Raw genomic sequence first — 20916 nt, 5'->3', positions numbered from 1 at the left:
TCTAGAGCGAGTGATGTGAATAACAGAAATGATCCCACGAAAGTTTGCTTTACGTTTGGCGTGAACGCAGCATTAGGCACTGCCTGTCATTTGTAAAGCTTGTAATATGTGTAGTTGACGTTGCTCCACATTTGTCAATTATGCTCATGCACAAGACATCGGGTTTCGTGTTAATTCTGTTTCCTGTTTGATACTTTTTTTAGTTTTATAGTTTTTGTCCCATTAGCAACATAATAGCCTCACTTTAGAATGACGATGACGTTTTGCGGGTCCCTCAGAGGAAGATTTTCAATGGTTTTCGTGACCCACTCAGCTTTTGTCAAGCACCAGTGTCGGGTCAAAATTTCCACTGTGGCAGAATGAACAGAAGGATCTAATTGAGACATCCCATAAACGTGTCAACAAGAGACTGGTTTTCAGTTGCTTAGCAGTACAAAAGAGACATCATGTATTTCTTTAGAATGCATTGGTTTGCTTTAATACAACCCAGTATGTTGCCATTAACATGAATCAGATACTACTTTTTTAACAAGTGTAAAAGGCAAACAGATTTCTTTCTTCATGTCTTATGGTCAGCTTTTGTGTTGTGTTCTAATAGGTTTATCAGCTTTTGTAAGATATTGATTTAGTATGATGGATCCTCATGGACTGTGCTATGGTAATCTGATATGCAGATCTCCATGGAGACACATTCATATTCCCAAGAGGATAAACACTTTGATTTTAATGACCCCATGGCCTTTCATCGAGTAGGGTTTTCAGGATGCCACAGCTGGTAATGCTCAGAGCATACGGTAGCAAATTGTTGATATACAGGAGTCTTTTACGCTTAATGTTTACTGCCTACAAATGTATTTCCTATTGGAAAAGAATCGATGAAGGTCATTGAGACATAAATAAAAGGTGTAAAGTCCAACCTCAACAAAAGTAATTTAAGAAAGGTTTATTTTTATTTAAGAAATTCTAATTTTGTGTCATTTGTGTGACTTGTTCTGTATCTAGGAAAGCCTCACTTATACACTGTACATATATTGTACATATGTTTCATACCTACAAAGTATAACAATGTAAATACATCAATTTTATCTTAACTAATCAGTTTAAAATTGAATCAGATATCAGTACAAGTACTGATAAAACAAATAAGAAGTAAATAACTTAACTTTTTAAACGTTTTTTCTTTTTTTTGCCACCATTCTGCCATATGGCAGCAGTGTGTAGGTCTGTGTGTAGTGGTAGGGTATATATGTGTTTAAAGGTCGGGGGTGAGCGGTGCCTGTGGAGTCTTCGTGTTCTTTCTAATCCAGACATGCTTTGTCACATCAAACTCTTCTAACAAAGACGGATGACTCTCTCCGTTCTCTTCTCTCTTTTCATCCTCTCTCTCCCTTTCTCTAAAGGGCAAAGGGCAAACTCTTTCTCCTTTTTTCTCCTCTGCTTCTTCCTCCCCCTCCTCTCCTCCTTCCTTACTTCTGCCGACCTCTCACTTTTTCATGTCTCTCTTTTCTTTTTCATATTTTCAACATCTTGGTCCAAACGTCGTCTTTGTAACTTTGACCCTCAGCCCTGATGTTTAACCCCTGATCCGTGTTGTCTATTCTCTCTCCTCTGAAGATAATATATCTGTTTTTCTACATCTCCTATTTCCTCTTTTACTGAAGCCACACTCCATATCTACTCCGTTTCTGTCCTTTGCCGTAACAATCCTCTATCTGTGTTTTCATTTTTCTTCCTATTCCTTCCTTTGTCCTTATTCTGAGTTTCCACTTTCATATCTGATAGGAGGTAGGAGATAGTAATAATTACATGATTATTATCCCACCAAAAATGTTTCTGTCCACTCTGTGAAAGTAAAACACAGAATACTTTCCTATTCCTTCCTCTGGTCTCCTCTTCCTTTCCCCTACACTACCTTCCACACCACTTTCTCTGTCAGCGTCTCTGAGTTGATGCTTCTTATATGTATTTTACGCTAACACACACCTTTTCACTAATTCAGTCTCACACAGACACGCATTGTCTTATGAGAACACAGTAATGAATATTATCATAATACAGTGTGCCAGTTGCATAGAGATTACTTGTTATGATCGTGTGTTACTGTTTCATATTCCCCCTAGAAGGTTGGACACGGCAAATCCCTCAAGTTCACTGGTTGAAGCGGCTCAAGGCCTGATTGGACTCTTGAGTGCTGAGCTTTCTCCCCTTGAGATTCCTCACTGGACAAACATCCTTTTTTTAACCATGCTGTGTTCCCCGTAGAACAAGCTGTTTGCAAGGTTCAGTTCTTTTGGGGAATGTGATTGGTTCTCAGAGGTGGCCAGTCTCCCTGCTTAACCTTACTGAGGCTGAAGAAGCAGTGGTAATAGTAGTACTAGCAGAAGTTAAAGCTGTTTTTGATGAATATTTCGTTTAGTTAGAGAGAATAGTCTACTGTGTACTAATAACACTTAATAATAACACTAGTGACTTAACACATTTGTTACTATACATCAGGTATAGTTGCCACAAAGTGTTGGGTATATTCTTTTGTAACCGACCACACTGACTGAGCTTAAGGGCGTTTTCATATTAGGTACGATTGAGCCGTACCGTGCCTGCTCAGCTTTCACATTAGTAAAGTTATTCCGTACCCGAGTACACTTGCATCATCATCCACGTGTATTTGTTTATGTTGAGATCAGCTGTTATATATATATATATATATATATATATATATATATATATATTATATAGTTCACCAAGTTTGATGTTAAAATATGCTGACACTACACGCAGTTTATCCCCGCTTTCTCTCTCTCTCTGCCCGCTGAACGGCTCTTGTTCTTCGGAGGCAGACCGTTAAATTAGCTAAATAAAATAATAACATAATCGTCCAACCCCATCGCCTACTGTTGTCTATATTTTAAGGACCCTCTCGCCTGCCTTCCTGCTTTATCACCCATGCTGGTGCAGTTCAGAGGATGAGATCGGCTCATGTTGCGCGCATATACAGATTTCGGAGAAGACCGGCGGCGTTGAAAAAAGCCCGCCCTTTCATAACTACTCCCTGACTGCTAATGTTACTCGCGTTAAATAGCAGTCCACTTCCGTGTTTTGGTACGGTCGGCTTTCACACCTGATGCGAAACGTACCCGAGTACACAAGAACCGTTCTCCAGACCACCTTTTCAAGTAGACTCGAGTACGGATCAAGGAACCGTGCCCGAGTACGGTACGGAGCGTTCACACTAATCAAACAAACTGGACTTTGGGGACAAGTGTACTCGGATCCGGGCCCGGGTCTCTGATGTGAAAGCACCCCTGGAACTTAAAATTTGTTTTATGATGATCCACCTGATTCTGATTTTCTACCTACAGCGACATGAAACACAGTTTAGCAGAAATGAAATCTGGACGCACTAGTTGTCACTAATAAATATAAACTGCTAGCACTAATCTGGTTACTTTCATTTACCCGGTGAAATGTAATCCAAAGCTCAGGAATGTAGATCCTGTTGTTCTGAGCCCACCTTCCACTCCTTACATCTTAGCTCTGTTTTCACTGCATGCCATCACTCCTGTGGCTGTCAGTATGAAATATTACTGGGTGTCAGTTACACAGTAGGCTTGTCCAGACTCTGTGCGTCTGGGTGTTTTATATGTTGGTGCTCCTGCAGGTTAGCATGCATATATGTGACCTCAACCACACCAGCTGTGGACTCAGTCTCTCTTTATTACAGTCCATGTTAGCTCCTCAGGTTTCCCTACTATCTCATCTTACACGAAACATTACAACTGTGGCGATTTGCAATCCGCTTTTTTTATTGAAAAAATGTAGCAAGCTGTTTTCCCTATTTCCCACATCATGTTAGAGATGTTGGAGTCCCCTCCCTATAACTTAACAAAATTCTTATAGACTTGTTTGCGGTCTTATTCTGATGTTTGTGTCTTGTAAAGAAATAGCTGAAACACAGCATCAGGCAGTAATTTTCCTTTGTTTAAATCTGCTACTGAAGAGAGACCTCAAGGCTGATGTTGTCAGATCCTTCCTGCTCAGACCTCCACTTGAGAGTAATTTGAACTCGGACCAAATTCATAAATGTAAGCTTACCATCCAAATTAGAGTCTACAAGAAATCTATGTAGGTTTACATTGTTACTTCCTTAAACTTGGACCAATAAGTGTATAGACCAGAGGGCAACAAGGCTTCAAAACGGCAACGGACACAAACCAATGGGTGATATCACCGTGACTCCTTCCACTTCTTATATACAGTCTGTGGTATAGACATCAATATCACGCAGACTTTCTCTGTCATGTTGATACTACCATTGAGGGATTATATTATATCCAGCAAGACTTATCAGTTCATAAACAGATATGTTTTATGTAGGGAGAGCAAAGGAGTATTCACTGTGGAGATGAATAAGTTACGTTGTTTAGTCCAGTCATTACGATATAAGTATAAAAAGTCTCTCTCTGCTGTTTTTCCCCCTCATCTTTCTGTCTGTGTGATACTCCTCCGTGCCTCACATCTTTCCTCTACGTTTTCTTCCAAACCTGCTGTGCTATAATAACTACCACATGAGTGTTGAGGCGGTAATTGATGCCGTGACTACTGTAAATAACGGGGTTCTCTCTCTGTTTTTCTCTCTCCTCTTCCTCGTACATCACTCTCTCACATCCCTGTCAGTCTTTATTTTGTTTCCCTCACTCTTTCACTCACACTCAAGTCACTCGCTCATAGGTCTGTCTCTTCTCAAGCAGCCAGGTTCAGATGGAGGTAATGGCTCCGGGTAATTGTTCAAATTGTCACTTGGCCTTTCGGTGAGAGCGATGAGGGGAAGAAAGTACTCTTCTTGCAGTAATTCTCTGTCTTTCTTCTCCCTACGTCTCTTCTCCTACTCTCTGTCCCCTCTCTTTATTTAATTTCAACCCAGAAAGATTTACTGGTGCTGCTCTTCCGCTCTAAATGCCAGGCACAAATGAGTACAGTAAGCCACAAAATCACTCTCTCTATCCCCTCTCTCGCTTTCTCTCACACTTACAACACACACACCCACACACACACACACACACACACACACATAGGGTTGCACGTTACAGGCTACAGCGTGTTAATCAGGCTGGGAGTATTTGTTCTTACACAGAATACTACTGGGGCTAATAAGGCAGTACAGCACTTATTTATCATGCTACACCTGTGTGTGTGTGTGTGAATATGTGTGTGTTTGTCTGCATGTGTGTGGCTTTTTGCACCGTCCACCTGCATGTACAGTACGTTTGTCAGTGAAGCAGGGTTTTTATGTGAATGTGTCTGTTCTTCTGTGTTTACACCTTTCCCGTTCCTCTTTGTGCTTTCCCCAATGCCTACTCTATGTGTACATTAGAGAACTGAAGTCAGGTACTAAACAATGCAGTAACATAACAGGAAGAAGTCACACTAATGATGCTTAAAGGAAGTAAATGTCGTGCTTATGATATGATCAGTTTGAACAAAAACCGAAATGAAAGAACTCATGTTACATTGTCCGTGTGTCATTTGTCCTTAAACTGACTATAGGTCTACAAAGAAATGAGCTCTGTTAAGCCGTAGTTGCTCTAAAGAAATGAATTTAATTTATTTAAAGGTATTATTGATAACTTTTTTTAAGTAAACACATTTTTATTTTTTAAATAATACATCGTCAAAGCCTTTAGAAAGGTACCGAATAAAAGTATGGCTTTTCTGAACAAAAAAATAAATAAAATATATAAATATATATATTATGATTGTGAATTAATCATTTTACAAATTTTGGTGGTCCAAAATTAATGTTTGGTTCCCACTTCCCATTTTTTAGAAAAAACGGATAAATGGCTGAGATTGACAGTAAATGCCTGGCAACGACTTGTTGTGAAGTAAATGCAATGGAACAGGGGACGGAGAATGTGACAGCTAGTGGCTGAATGTTATCAATAGCACCTTTAATAGAAAAAAATTGTGTTGTTTATTTCCCTGTTCAGACCTCAGACCTCTCTGACATAGTATTTATCAAAACACATATTCACTATAATTCATCAGCTCATACTCAAAGAGTATGTCAATTTCAAGATAGATTACCTTAGGTTTATCACTGTCACACACACACACACACACACACACACACACACACACACACACACACACACAATATACACAACATCCAGATATGCACAAACTTCCCAGCTTGCATTACTATTAATTTATCATACTCACTCTGGGAGCGTTTTCAGGGAACACTTAGCTTGATTGGTTATTCAGTAATTAGTAATATCACTAATAGTTCACTCTTTTTTATCCGCTTTTAGCAATTATTAGATTAGACCGAGAATACTAAATGCTTGCGGCTCATTTATTATAAGCACAGTTATTCAAGGTAGGATTATCCATCATTGAGTTAAAATGGAAATCCTGCTTCTCTATCCTCCAGTTTTTGGAGGGCCGCTAATGCTCACAAGTATCGATTGAACTGTCCAAGGTCGGCACACTAATGTATTAATTTTTTTTCCCTGCAGTTGTCCTCGAAATATTTCTAATACATCTTTGTCATTATTATAAGAATATTTTTGATTCATTCTCATATAAAGCAGCAGGTCTTTCAATCATTATTTCTGCGCTTCTCCTGTATAAAAATAATCTTTCTTTATGGGATTGAAACATTCCCATACATCCCAATGAATTGCAGCTTTAGTAATGGTTTAAGAATGTGCACCTTTAAAGGTGCGCTATATGATATTCAGAGCAATAATATAGCAGCAAACAACTATTTGCTATGTAAAGATATAGAGGAATAATGTCTACCTGAGCAGAGAATGAAGTCCCTCTCCCTCAATGCTCTCAGTCTCCCATTTAGCACCTTTAATAACCAAAATATTGTCATTTATTTATTATATTAATAGTATTATGTAATTGAGCTCATTACAGCCATAATTGTGGGTATTGGCTGCTCGTTAGGTACGTGTAATTGGTAGAAGTGTTGAGATGTTGTGAACTTCCGTCTCTACTGCGTGGTGAATAAAACTCAGCTACCGAATTGGATCTGACATCATTTTTTTCTTCTTCTACACTAGTTAGATATAAATAATATAATACAATTAAATAAGTAACTCATATAACGTCTTAAGACTTTATGGTTTTTCAATCAAAACAAAGAACAAGGCACTTAACCATTCAACACCTTTGCTATATTATCTATAATATTGCAAGGTTAACATGAATAATGAGACACATTTATTTGTTCAGATTAATTTTCTTGTTCTAAATTACCCTTTGATAACTAACATACACCGCTAGCCTCTTTAATTAATATGTCGCTCATCCAAAGAGAGAGAAAGAGAGAGAGAGAGAGAGAGAATATTACTATGTACAGTTATTAAAAGAGACATACAATTAAGCACCAAAGACTTTCCAATTATTGTATGAGTGGCTATTGTTATGACAAAGAGGTTAGGATAATTAATGTTACCTGTCATTCTGTTAGTAATTAAGCGCACATGACAGCATCTGCAGCTAGGCCAGACTAATTGATTTCCAAGCCACCAAGCCCTAAACATATGGTTACAGTATGTGCAGGCTGTCATTCACTGTTGAGACTCACCTCACCTTCATCCAGCTCCTCTCATCATCAGCCGCCGTCTGATTCCTTCTTTCACATCTGCAGCTGTTGTGTCTCGACCCCAGCCTCAATCTCTTCAGCTCTCTTGACATTTCCTCTCTTCATTACACATCTGTGTTTCTCTCAGCTCGTTCTCTCTTCCCTTCCCTCTCCCCGTCTCTGACAGGTGGTGTAGGTCATATGGCAACAGGGTTGAGAGGTCAAAGGTGAAAGGTCATGTTAAGAGTCCATTAGTGCCTGCTTCCAACATTGAGCCTTATTGACCTGTGTGTATTTGTCTGCTGTGTGCTCACACAAACACGTGCACGCCTAAACTCAGATATCCACATGCACATATGAACATGCAGACACATGCAGATTAGGACTGCATAGTAATTAGGAATACTTCGACAGATATTCTGATATAATAATCAAGACAAGGTCAATTTATTTATATGATGCACGCTTGAGGCAATTTCACAGTGCTTTACATACAATTTAAATTAGCTTTAATTTAGAAATAAAACACATTTAAATCAAGCTTTTAAAGGCAACCAGAGTCGAGGCAAACCTTAGATCAATCGCACTTATAATGTCTGATTTTAGCAACAAGGGTATTTCATTATTTGGCTCTTTCATTGACATTCTCATTATTTTTAAATATAGTATCCATTCTTTTATATCTCTGCAATTTATGTAGACTAAAATAACTATTAATCATGCAATCCTAATGCATATCATTTGGGTTTGAGTTAAATATCATAGCAATATTGTTCTTTACCTAATATTTCAGTTTTTAGCTACCAAGCCCTCATCATCATCATTGTTGACTCGAAGTCGAGTATGATGGTCCTCTTGGGGCTTCTTATTGTGGGTTTTCAAATAGCTGAAGATCCAATTCTGGAGCCACAAACTTTTTTACATTGTGGGCGTTGATTTGAGGTGCAGGAAGTGGGATGAGGGAAAGCCTTTTTGCCTTTTTGTCTTTTTTCTGAGGTCGTCTTCATGGAGTGTGGGTCCTTCATGTCAACTGTTTCACTGTTTCTCCATGCGGTTCTGTTTTGCACAAAGTTTTTTTTTTCACCTTTATTTATTCAGAGGAGGTTCACTGAGAGCAATGCTCTCCTTTTCAGGAATGTCCTGATCACATTCACACCTGGAAGCTGCCCAGTATAACCACAGCCTGATCTGTTGGCCAGTGAGCAGCTCCACTGGAGCGGTTGGGGTTAAGGGCCTTGCTCAAGGGGTCACAGGCTCGCTTCTCTAACCTTTAGGCCACCTCTGCCCCAGTTAGAGCTGTTTATGTGGAATCTTTTTAGGTTGATCCTGATGTTGTCCTTGAAACGCCTTCTCCTACCTCCAGGTGATCGTTGGCAATGCTGTCAATGTTTGCTTCCTCAAAACACTGATGTTAGTGCGCTTCTCCTTCCCTGCCGAGCTTTAGACTGTACGTCACCAGCGAGTCGAGTGGCCGCGTCGAATCCTGACAGGTTGTGACCTTAGAAGGACAGAGAGGGCCAGACGGCTAAGACATTTTTGAGACTAAAGCAATTACAGTTTAAAAAGTAGGAAAGATGACATTACAGGAGAGCATTGAAGGATGTCATGTGTACGGGAGAGATCAACACGATGATGCATTATTTGTGGGTTTCAATTTCTAATCCCAAGTGAATCTTATTTATCTTGGAATATGGATAGTTAACCCCAGGAACACATTTTACAAATAGATAAACCTCAATGATTTTGCTTTGAAAAACAGAAGCTAGTAGAAAAGCATCTGGCCTCGGGGTGACATCACAACGTTGGGTCCCTATAGAGCAATTAAATCAATACTTCTCCTTCACAGTGTCTAAAAACTGGAAAGCATTATAAGCTAAATGTCAAAAGGTGTTCTACTCTTCACAGTGGTGTGATTTGTTGCAGGTCTGTGTCTAGTTGCATTAAACTCTAGAGATATATTCATGATACAGTGTTAACTCCGTGGAATCACAAACATATGTAGCAGTGATGGGTTGCTGCAAACGCTCACAGATACTGTCACATGTTGAGTATTAGATGATTCATCATCTCTATACCGTTAAGCATGTAACCCTTTCCCTGTGGAGCTCACCTCTCTGAGTCTCTAACAATAACACACACACACACATACACACACACACACACACCCTATGTCATTGTATTAAGTGATTATTACGGCTCCCTTGGCTCACATTTACACTCGTCTTTCTCACACCTCTCTCTCTTCGTTCTCTCGGTTGCCATGCCAAGTGACAGTGTTATTTATTACTGCTTGGCAACACTGTCTTCTTGCCTTCACATATTAATTGCTATTTGTACATCATCCATCCATCAATTTAGCAGCTCCTTCACTCATCACTTCACTCAATCAATTCATTCATTCCCTTTTATGTGTTCTCCTGTCTTTCAAAATGGCAAAGACTTACTTGTTGAGCTCAAGGCTTTCATATTGGAAATCAAAACACGGGGGGGATCCTTAATATCACTCATTAACAGCTTTATTTTTATTTAAGAGGTTTATTAGTTAATCCATCCACATGTCTCTTAGAATTCACGTTATCGCTCTTTTTTTTTCTCCTTTGTCCAACCGTGAAGTATCCACTTTCAGACAGATTGAATGCGCTGTTGGAGCTTTTTTCTGCTCTTCTTACTGTCTCGCACTGACTAACAGGAAGTGTGTTTTCTCTGCAGGCAGCCAGTCCCGCTGTGGAGAGGCCAGCAGGGGTAGACCGACCCCAAGGCAAACACACCTTCAATGGCAGGTCAGTGTGTGTTTGTAACTCTTCTACTGCACTCCTATTTATGTTATGTAATTGTGAGGAGAGCTTTTTTGCATGTGCGTGCTTGTCTACGTTCATGTTTATAGATGTTTCATGTGTGTGTTTGTGTCCTACTTTCCCTTCATTAAAGCTGTATCCTAATCCAGATCAAGGCCCGTGCAGATATAGTTAGTGTAAAGGAGCCCCATCATTAGCTCACTACAAAAGACTGCAAAAAAAACAGGGTCAGGGTCACACACACACACACGCACGCACGCACGCACGCACGCACGCACGCACGCACGCACGCACCCTCGCACGCACGCACGCACACACACACATACACACACACACATTCACACAGATATGTGTAGACTGCCATAGACACATGGTCTTAAAAACAAACAGCTACAAACACACTTGCAACTGTTTTTTCAGGCAGATGCATCTGAACACAGAAAACACATATGCATACACTAATGAGGGCTGCTTAATGAAGTGGTAGGGGTGCTGCAGAATGCCCCGTGTCTCCTGTGGGCCTTGTAAGTGTGTGTGTGTGTGTTTGGGGCTACAGCCTCACACATTCTTACACAGAGTGAGAACAGATAGTTACCATACATGTAATACACTATTAGGATAATGTAGGATAATCACAGCCTCATGAAACTTTACAACCTCAAACTAGAGACCTAGAGTATTCAGAGGATGGATGGTGTTCCTAGCTAGATTGACAATAAGGGGGTTTCTGAGCAGTTTCCAGAACAGAAGTGCTTGCCATCCAATTGCAGAAATGTGCAATTCTTGCAGAAATCTCCAAATGTCAAAAGTTTTTGATACCAAATCACAGCATGGGTTTTTCTACAGTGTTCCTCAAGGTCTTAGTGTCTTAATGTGGTATTTTGGAGGGATTATTGATCACTTTTATCAATTCTCGAGTGGTAATAAATGGTTAAATTTAGCACCAAATTTGTGTAACAAATGGCAACCCCAAAATTGCTGCAACAACTTATGAGACATAATAGAGCATGGAAATGGCCATAACAAACTTATATCATCATGTTCTAAGCCCTTACATACTTTCACAATTTATTTGAATTAATTCATTTGTTAATTAATTTGTATTTCTGATTTATGACTAGAACAACTTGACACACTGTGCTGAGCTGCATCTCAAATTAATCTTCAGGTTCCCAGCTTTCAGATGATGTACACCACTGCTATGTAACATCTACTGTTGAGTAAGGGGTCAATATTCCATTTTCCATGTTAGCTCAAGACACCCCCTCTACATTACTGTTCATTTGTCCTCCAGTATTTAGCCTCACTTCTCACGGTGGATAATATGACACGCCCTTTCATTAAATATGTGGCATTTGCTGTTTAATTTCTTTCTTTTGCCTAATATTATATTTCATAAAAAAAGTAATAATTTGATTCTGTCAGTCTGTGCCTGAGAATAATGTAATAAAACTGAGGCGTCTTTTCTAAACCAAATTAAGACTACTTTATTAATCCCTTTAGAGGAATTACATTTTTTCACTCCGTTGTTATTTTTTCTTTTCCACTCACATAATGTGGAAGTAAATAAATGTTCCCCACAATCACCCATCACATTTGTATGCAAAAAACTTAAATATTGAGGGTTGCAGTATTTAATGTAATTGCGCAGAATTATTTTTAATGTACACTTTTGTTTTTTAAAACTTACCAATAAGTGGAGAAAATGCTGATTTGTTTATAACATTTATAATTGTGTGAGTTGTTTTTTCCCCCTGCTGGACTCTGTCGTGATGTCTAACCATGTCACAGAATAAATGTTGAAAAAAATAATAATGATAATTATGATGTGACCCCAAAAGCATTGCATCCCAATCCACATATTTTTCCATTAGTGGCCCCTGGCATAAGTGGAAATAACTAAATATAATTTAAATTTCTATTAAAAGACCAAATAGAAACAGACTTATTCTCTAATAAACATACAAAACCAATGTGTCCACACAACCAAACCGAGGCCAGTGTTTGCAGGAGCATGAGTAATACGAAACAATGAAAGGGTCGGTTGTAAATTTGAGAAAATGTCTGTTACGTCATTGATCAATGTGCCGCTCCGTCTGACAACATTGACCTCTTGCTAATGGAAAGTGTACTACTCTGTGTTTTTGAACAGGTCAGTATGGGCGTGAAACTAATCCACAGTTAACTCACAGATACTACAACAAAATAATATGTAGTTAACCTGTAGGGAGGAAGACTTATGAGAGAGCTGAGTGGAGAGAATAATGTCTGACCTCAGCCTCTCTCCATAGCAACTAGCGGCAACCACAGAGCACAGACAGATTAGATCACACTCACATACTCGTGTATACGCTCATATTCATTGTACACTACATAACAGGCGCTCTCCACGCAAGGTCTGGGTAATAACTGAGTTTATCTCGTCTTTCTGTTGAGTTATGTCTGGATGAAATTACAACGTTGAGTTCCTGTGACGCACAACCCTGTCACCTGAATTAATGAGAAACAAATTTCGATTAAAATAACTCAATGTGAACGTCTGAATGGACGTGAATCAGAGAAATATTGTTTTTAATTTAGTTTTATCACGCAGTATGGTGCTCTACAATTCAATGCAGTAGATGTAAAGATCATTATTCAAGACGCACACATTTGTTTCATTTTCTCAAGAACTTTTTTTTTGCACACATCATCTCATGTTCACACACTCTCAGCTGTGAGTAATGTAAAAGTGATGTAATGGTTTTTGTGGTCGCCGGGGAAACGATCCTTGAAATTGCAAAAAAAAGTCCAAAATGAGTAGAGGAATGCAGCCATAAATATTGGAACAGCAAAGCATACGTTAAATGAATGAATGTGTGTGGGTGGCTGTATATAAGTCTCTGCTGTTGTGTATGTTTCTATTCACCTCCCCGCATGTGTGTTTGTGTGCATGCGTGCGTGTGTGCGCCTTTGAGTGCGAAGCTACACCCTATAAAAACAGTAATGGCTCATCATAATTTTAACCGCACAGCACGGTCACCAGAAAACTCATTACCTTTGAATCAAAATGTGCTTTTTATACAGGGAAACAGATTTACTGTAAATTGGTTTATTGAAATAGCGTTGCCATCACACTATATTTCTTTGTGAAATAAGGCCCAATGTGTTGGAGGTGTTTTAGAAGCTAGGAGGTGAAAAGGTAAATTGGTTTCACTGGATGCACAAGACAAACTGGTTGTGAAAGGGGTTTTCCAGCGTTAACAGAGTTTATTAATGTTATTTTCAAACCCTGTCTCCTACAAAATTACGTTCCCATATAACTAAACTGCATTCTCAATTACGTCTCGAGGGAAAACATATTTTCTCCCGGATTACAGAAGCAGTTTTAAACTTTTTTAAACACGTAGTTAAAGTAAATTGAAACAAAACAAAAAAATGCAACAAAACCTACTTGGTTAGGTTTAGTAAAAAAAAACATTTGGTATGTTATTGATAGGGCTGTCAATCATGACATGGCAAACTCAAGCCCAACAGGCAACAACAGCTGTCAGTGTGCTGACTCGACTATGACTTGCCACAAACTGCATGAGATTATCATAAAGTGGGCATGTCTGTAAAGGGGAGACTCGTAGGTACATGGCCATGCAAGTTTGGAGCGTTATTTAGCCTCATTCACGTACCAATAGATTCATTAGGTTTTGTAGTTTCATATGATGCCAGAATCTTCACTCCAGCTTTAAAACTGAGCCCGCTACAACCTAAAAATCACAAGTTGTGTTAATGTGTTCAATAAATTTATGGCGTTAAAACTAATTTGCGTTAACACGTTATTATCGCGTTAACCTTGACAGCCCTAGTTATTAAGCTACGGATGTAAATTAAAATAATTAAATGTTGAAACGTAGTTCACAATGCAGTTTCGTTGTATGGAACGCAATTTTTAGGAGACGGCTGGTTATTTTGTGAGCGAACACTTCTATATCAACACAACACAACATATCTCAATATACTCTCACTTTTTACATAGGGCAATTAACATAGTATACCTAAACGTGATTATTATTCATATTATTAAGCTTTGTACTCATTCATTCATCAACTATTATTTAGAGTGTTTTTTAAATTTCTTTTGTGGTGTGTTTATTCATGTATTTGCATAGATTAACCTTCAGCAGTATTGTACATCTGTACTGGTTAGCGTTCCCTTTACTCCCTACATCTCTGGCGCTCTGCACTTTGAAGACCAGCCTAGAGAGAGAAAAGGCGAGAGAGAGAGAGAGAGAAAGGGAGATGACAAATAAGAAGAGGGTTGAGAGGGTGAAATGCAGTGAGAGGAAGAGAGTGGTTTGGTAATGCACATCCTCCTTTTTTGTTATTTCTCCTCTTTCATAGCGAGGATCAGTGAAGTGGCAGGTGGATAAAGAGAACACCTGCTCTCTTCATCTCTCTCTGCTTCTCTCCCTCTCTGTGTTTGGCTCTTTTTCTCCGTCTCTTGTTCTCTCATCGCTCTCTCTCTCTCTCTCTCTCTCTCTCTCTTTTCTCAAGTCTCACCCATTTTGTCTCTCTCTCACCCCCACTTAATTTTTTGCAGTGATGCAGCCTGTCAAACATCTCACACAAAAAATAAAAAAGGAAACGCAAATGGATCTCAAGTGCTTGTCTGTCTGTGTGTGTGTGTGTGTGTGTGTGTGTGTGTGTGTGTGTGTGTGTGTGTGTGTGTGTGTGTGTGTGTGTGTGTGTGTGTGTGTGTGCGTGTGTGTGTGTGTGTTCTAGTGGGAGTGTTAGAGATCAGAGGGAGAGACACCAACAGGAAAGGATAGAGGAGGGGTGGATGTTATTTTTCCTCTCATATTAATGCTATTCATTAGCATTGTCTAATTAATTCAGTGCCTCCTCCTCCCTTCATTTCACTATATCTTGCTTCCAGACCTCCCTCGCTTCATACATCTTTCCCCCTTTCCCACTCCCTCTTTTCCTCTTTTCTTCTTCAGTCTTCTCTCTCTATGCATTTCATCTTTTCTTCCACTTTTCTTTTTCTATTTACCCTATATCATTTTAGCTAAAGCAGTGGTTTTGAATCCAGGGATGGTGATGTTGGTGAGTGTGTTCACCACTTTGGTCCAGATTAAAATATCACAACAACTATTGGATGAATTGACAGGACATTTTGTACTGATCCCTTTTGATCCCAAGAGCATGAATCCTCTTGACTTCGATGATCCTCTGACTTTTCATTTAGCGCCACCAGTAGGTCAAATTTTTCAGTTGCCCAGTGAAATATCTCAGCATCTATTCATGGTGTCATGGAATGACACCGATTTTGTTACAGACATTCATGGTTACCAATTGAGGTGTTTTTTGCATTTGTCGGAAAAGAGTTGATGCGCTTAATGGGATATGGAAACGCCTCTGCCAAATAAATACTGACGCAGAAAACATTTAACTCACATGACTGATCAGCTTTTTTCTTCCCATAACGTGCGAATGCTTGTCTTTGTCTCCAGACAACATGAAACCTGGCCAATACTAGCTTACATGAAAGAACTATTAAAACTAGCAAGAACAAAGCAAACATATTTTTTCTGTAAAACGAGTTAAATTAATTTTCACCACCATCTGCAGATTAATTCCATCTGCAGCTGTCAGCAGCTTTGCATAAAGTATGCATGCTGTCAGTTTTAAGTGGACACTACACTGCATGTACTACATGTTTATTATTAGTATTTAGTATGGAATTGGAACAACATTTTAGTCTAAGCTCTCTTTAGTTTTTACCTCCACTGCCTCCATTTTTCATCCCTTTCTCATTTCATCCCTACTAATAACCTCTTTCTTTCTCTTCTCCCTCCATCCTTGACTTTCACTCTCCCTCTTCCATCTGTCCTCCCTCTGCCCTGGACTTCCTCTCTCTCTCGCAGTCCCTTGTTTCCTATTGTCTGGATTAACTCAAAGTTGCTGAGTGACTATGAGGCAGCATCAGCTTTGTGTCTGTGTTTGTGTGTGTGTGTGTGTGAGAGAGAGAGAGAGAGGCAGAGACAAAAAGAGAGGGAGAACTTGTGTTTGCACTTTGAATCTCTCCCCTGTTGCCACCCACCATCATCAACCACCCTCTCTCTCTGGAGTTTATCAGCATCTGCACTGCTATCAGTTCATGGGGGTTTAGGGATGGATGGATGGTCTAGAGAGAGAGAGAGAGAGAGAGAGACAAAACCAGCAGACAGAGTTAGAGACAGAAAGAGAGAGAGAGGAGTGTAGAACTAAAGAGCACAAAACTAAGTTCAGACAAACTCACTTAGAAAACACACACAGGGAGCAGGGAGAAGGTCAGGGGAGGATTAATGGCTGCGCTCTGATAGATAAACTAATCAAACAAACAAAGACTTCAACACGCACACACATTAAAACACAGACAGAATGTAAAGCAGACACACTTGAATAATCCAAACGAGACATTGAGAGATTGAAAGAGAGGAAGAAACCCATAGAGATGAATGGCACAGTATAAAAGTTTTGACGAACATAAGCACACTCAGACAGATAGACAGACAGAGCAGTCTGCAGTTCAGTTGACTTTGAATAGAGTGTCGGCGTTCTCTTCTCTAAGGGCTGGGTTCACAGACGGGGATTAACTCCTTGACAAAAAAAGTATTCTTAGCACTTGAAAAGTGATGTGTCAATCTAGGATAGCACTTTTCAAACACACATTTTCAAGAGTGTTTTTATTCTGGTGTGTGTTTGCGTGTGAGACCTTGCCCTCTCTGTGTTATGGTCCCTTTCTCACTTCCTCAATGTGTCTCTACATCATGTTTTTATGTTCCGTTCATATGAGGAAGGATTGATCAGACGTTCTCACGATTGTGTGTTTTTCAGTTAATGTTTGTGTCACAGATTTGTCCCTGGCTGGGTAATCATTATGCAGAGTGTATCTGGCAGCCATACTTGCCAAACCTTCCCTATTTTCCCAGGAGAGTCCCGTTTTTCATTGCCCTCACCCAGTTTCCTCGCGGCTTTTTTTACTTTTCATTATCTCAACCTGTTTCTGGCACTGTGCAGCCTGTATGATCCCTACAGTTTCCACCCGGACGACAATAGACCTACACCAAATGTCGTTTCCCGGGGAAAGAGAGCTGCTCGCAACACAGCGCAGCTTGAGCTCGTATTTGAGCTGCGCTCGCCACTCAGTTCTTTGCACATCACAGCGTGCAGCGTCCAAAGTTGGGCTTTGCTCGACGTAGCAAAAAGCTGTCGTGGCGCAGCGCAAGCCATTGTAAATAACGGGTTTCGGAGCACAGTGGGGTCGTTGTTGCATTGTATCTGAAAGGGCCTTCAGTGAATGAGAGACGTAGAGAGAAATGGAGAGTACTAAGTGAAAGAAATACCCAAGCAGGAGCAAAAAATTCATAAAAAACTTATTATTAATATTAGTTTATTCTCTAGATTCAAACGCCAAGTTTATGCCAGAGGGGCGGATTATTCAGTCTTCTTTCCTGAGATTTAAAGGTAAAAATAAAAGTTTAACATAAGAATGCTGTTGCAGTATACTTATTATTTTGTTATTTTCATTCTTTGTAAGTCACCAGGAAATAAAGTCTCTGAAACTCAAATTTTTCTGGGGGAGGACCCTCAGACCCCCCGCTTTGGTTTTGAAATCCTCCCTATTTTGTAGGTCTCAAGGTTGGCAAGTATGATGGCAGCAAACAGAACAGAAGTCAAAGCTGCCCTTTATTTTACTGTGAAACATCTTGTACCTGAATTGTATTTTAGTATACTGATATTACATAAATTGTTTTTCTCCCACTGATTTGATATTTGTGGTGTTTGTGTGTTCATGTGTGCAGCCTGACTAGAACAGTGGAGATCCTGGGAGAGGACAGTCCTCTGGGAATCCACGTGGTTCCTTACAGCTCATCACTCAGCGGACGGTGAGTTGTGTGCACGCAGATAAACACATGCATACACACAAAAGAGATACCCATCTATATAAGCCCTAATTATGTAACCTGACGCGCCAGATGGTTTGTTACACAGAACCATCTGAGAAGCCGTCATTGGAAGCTGTTTAGAAAAGGGCAGGCACTTTAAAGAAATTACTTGGCAGGTGATTGGATGAACCATCTGTCAATCAAACTCTTGCCGAAGCCAGTCGGGAGAAGAGCGAAAACATCTTTTCCATCGAGAAAAGCCTTCAGTGCCTTTCAATGAAGAAATACTCTTCAGTTCTGATATAATTGGTGCGATTGCAACATCTATACTAACCTGTTTAGGAGGTTTGTTGATTTGAGCGAACAGTCACCTCTCCCTGTCGCGTCCGGTTGCGTTACACACACCTAACCACACCCGTATCTGCCAGTAGCTGTTATGATTTGAGCATATTTTTATATGCTAAATGCAGTACCTGTGAGGGTTTCTGGACAATATTTGTCATTGTTTTGTGTTGTTAATTGATTTCCAGCAATAAATATATACATACATTTGCATAAAGCAGTATATTTGCCCACTCCCATGTAGATAAGAGTATTAAATACTTGACAAATCTCCCTTTAAGGTACATTTTGAAAAGATAAAAAATGTCTGATTAACCGGATTAAATATTTGAATCGATTGACAGCCCTAGTAAATAATTCTGCCCTTTAACCTCAAAACGCCTTGTCTGTTTACCAGCTACAGAACGTCCCAGAGTTATATTCTCGTAATCCTGTTCTGCATTTGTAAGGAATTCAGGACCCTGGTGCTAACGTGCACAAACATGACAACCACACACACACACAATGGAAAAAAAGAAGAAAAGGAAGAAAAATTGCAGAGCTATGCAGGGCTTTTCTTTGGGTGTGTGACAGTCAGACAGTGGATGGGGATTTCCTAAAGGAAAGCAGGATGAGCTTTTATGGCTGTTCTCATGACTCACCTGACCCTGCCAATCTCCTCCTTAAATTCCTCTCTCTCTCGCTCTGCTCTTTCCCCTCTCTTTCTTTTTTGTTCCTGTCCTCTCCTCCCTTTTCCCCGGGCACCTCCTCCATCTCTTTCCACCGTTTACCGTCATCCCTTTCACCTCTTAACCTAGTTTCATCCTCTTGCAGCTGAAGTCTTAAGAGTGTCGGTGTCATCACCTCTGCTTTGTTAAGACGTGTTTTTGGTGAGGCAGCAGGTTGATGTTAGGGACCGAGGGATCTGAAATAGATGTCAGTCTACGCTACCATCTTACTGGCTGCCTGTAGATTTGAATGTGTCCCTTTATCACGTGTTAATCTACATGTCTGCTCGCCGTTATATCTTGATTATATGTGTGCTTGTCTGTAATGTGTATCTGACATAGCGGTGTCTAAGTACGCCATATGGACGGTCTCAGTGGGCTACCCCATCAGACACATCAGGGACACACTCTGAAAGTCACTCTAAGAAAGTGTGTGTGCTTGACTGCGTATGTGTGCAATGTTTTAATGTGAACATACCTCAACCTACCTCCCTCTCCTCGCTCCCTCTCCTTGTCAGGTCTCTCGGCCTCTACATCCGTGGAGTGGAGGAGGAGAGTCGCTCAAGAAAGGAGGGCTTGTTTGAAGAGGACGAGTGCATCGTCATGATCAACAACACCGACCTCATGGACAAGACATTCAGCCAGTGAGTGCAACGCTGTTTGTGTGTGTGTGTGTGTTGGGTCTTGGAGGTGAAAAGATGCCTCTGAGATGAGTTTAATAGTACGCAATTAATAGAACAGCTAGAACTCTGGTAAGTAAAGTCTGGTAAGTTCAGAAAATGACATGACATTACTGTAATGCAGCCTTTAAAACCATGAAAAGACAACACTTATACGCCACATTACGACATCCAAAATCTAAGTCTCATATCACGATATCAATATAATATCGATATATTTCCCAGAAATATAATTTTTTTTAAAAAGTAGATCAAATGCAAATTAAAAGCTGTGACCCTGAAGGGAAAAACAGAGCTCTCAGTGTGTATATGAGTAGATGAATTTCATGTCTTAAGCCTTTAGAAGTCTGGCCTGGCCCGTCTTTTCTGTCTTTGCCTCTGTGTGTCTTGTTTCTCTGTGTGTCTTGTTTTCTCTCTCCATTGTCAGAGGGTTTATATCACTGTTGCACCGCCATCACAGAGAACAGCAGAAAAGACACTTGGCAGATGTTTGGAGAGCGTTGCTTTCAAATTCATCTATGTGTGTGTGTGTGTGTCTGTTAAAGCCAGCATTTGTGTGTGTGCTCGTTTCCTCTAAGGAAAGATTTGTTCAAGATTCATTGGAGGCCAGATGTTTCACAGTAGTGGTTTGCTTACCGTACCGTACTGAAGCACCTGCAAAGAAGTACATTAACATGATTGTAACATGATTACAGAGCATTAAAATGACAAAAGACACACCTGTAAAAACAACTGCCACACAGATTACAAGGACTGATGCGGATGTTGCAATGATTACAGCACATTACAATGTCTATACAGTCCACACAATAGTCCATGTCCAGCGTTCAGTGTGGTAATGAGATTATATGAGAGGGTTTTTATGCTGTACTGTAGGTAAATGGATTATCA

General features: G+C 39.9%; 1 protein-coding gene across 6 annotated transcripts in view; it reads left to right on the top strand.

Annotated features, from left to right (window-relative positions):
- The window catches only part of pard3bb (par-3 family cell polarity regulator beta b), a 240375-nt gene that overhangs the window by 54821 nt on the left and 164638 nt on the right, over window positions 1-20916 (top strand). For all 6 annotated transcript variants that reach the window (XR_005209567.1, XM_037789757.1, XM_037789756.1 and 3 more), the window contains 3 exons: window positions 10307-10377; window positions 18213-18296; window positions 19864-19989. Coding sequence is in view for 5 of the 6 variants with exons in the window: in XM_037789757.1 (XP_037645685.1) it covers window positions 10307-10377; window positions 18213-18296; window positions 19864-19989 (281 nt within the window). In the remaining variant the exon portion in view is untranslated. The remainder of the gene's footprint in view (window positions 1-10306; window positions 10378-18212; window positions 18297-19863; window positions 19990-20916) is intronic.

This window comes from Sebastes umbrosus, chromosome 13, assembly GCF_015220745.1.
Source record: "Sebastes umbrosus isolate fSebUmb1 chromosome 13, fSebUmb1.pri, whole genome shotgun sequence".
In the NCBI taxonomy this organism is placed as follows: Eukaryota; Metazoa; Chordata; class Actinopteri; order Perciformes; family Sebastidae; genus Sebastes; species Sebastes umbrosus.
Note: the sequence above shows the minus strand (reverse complement) of the source record. Positions and strands in the feature narration are given on the sequence as shown.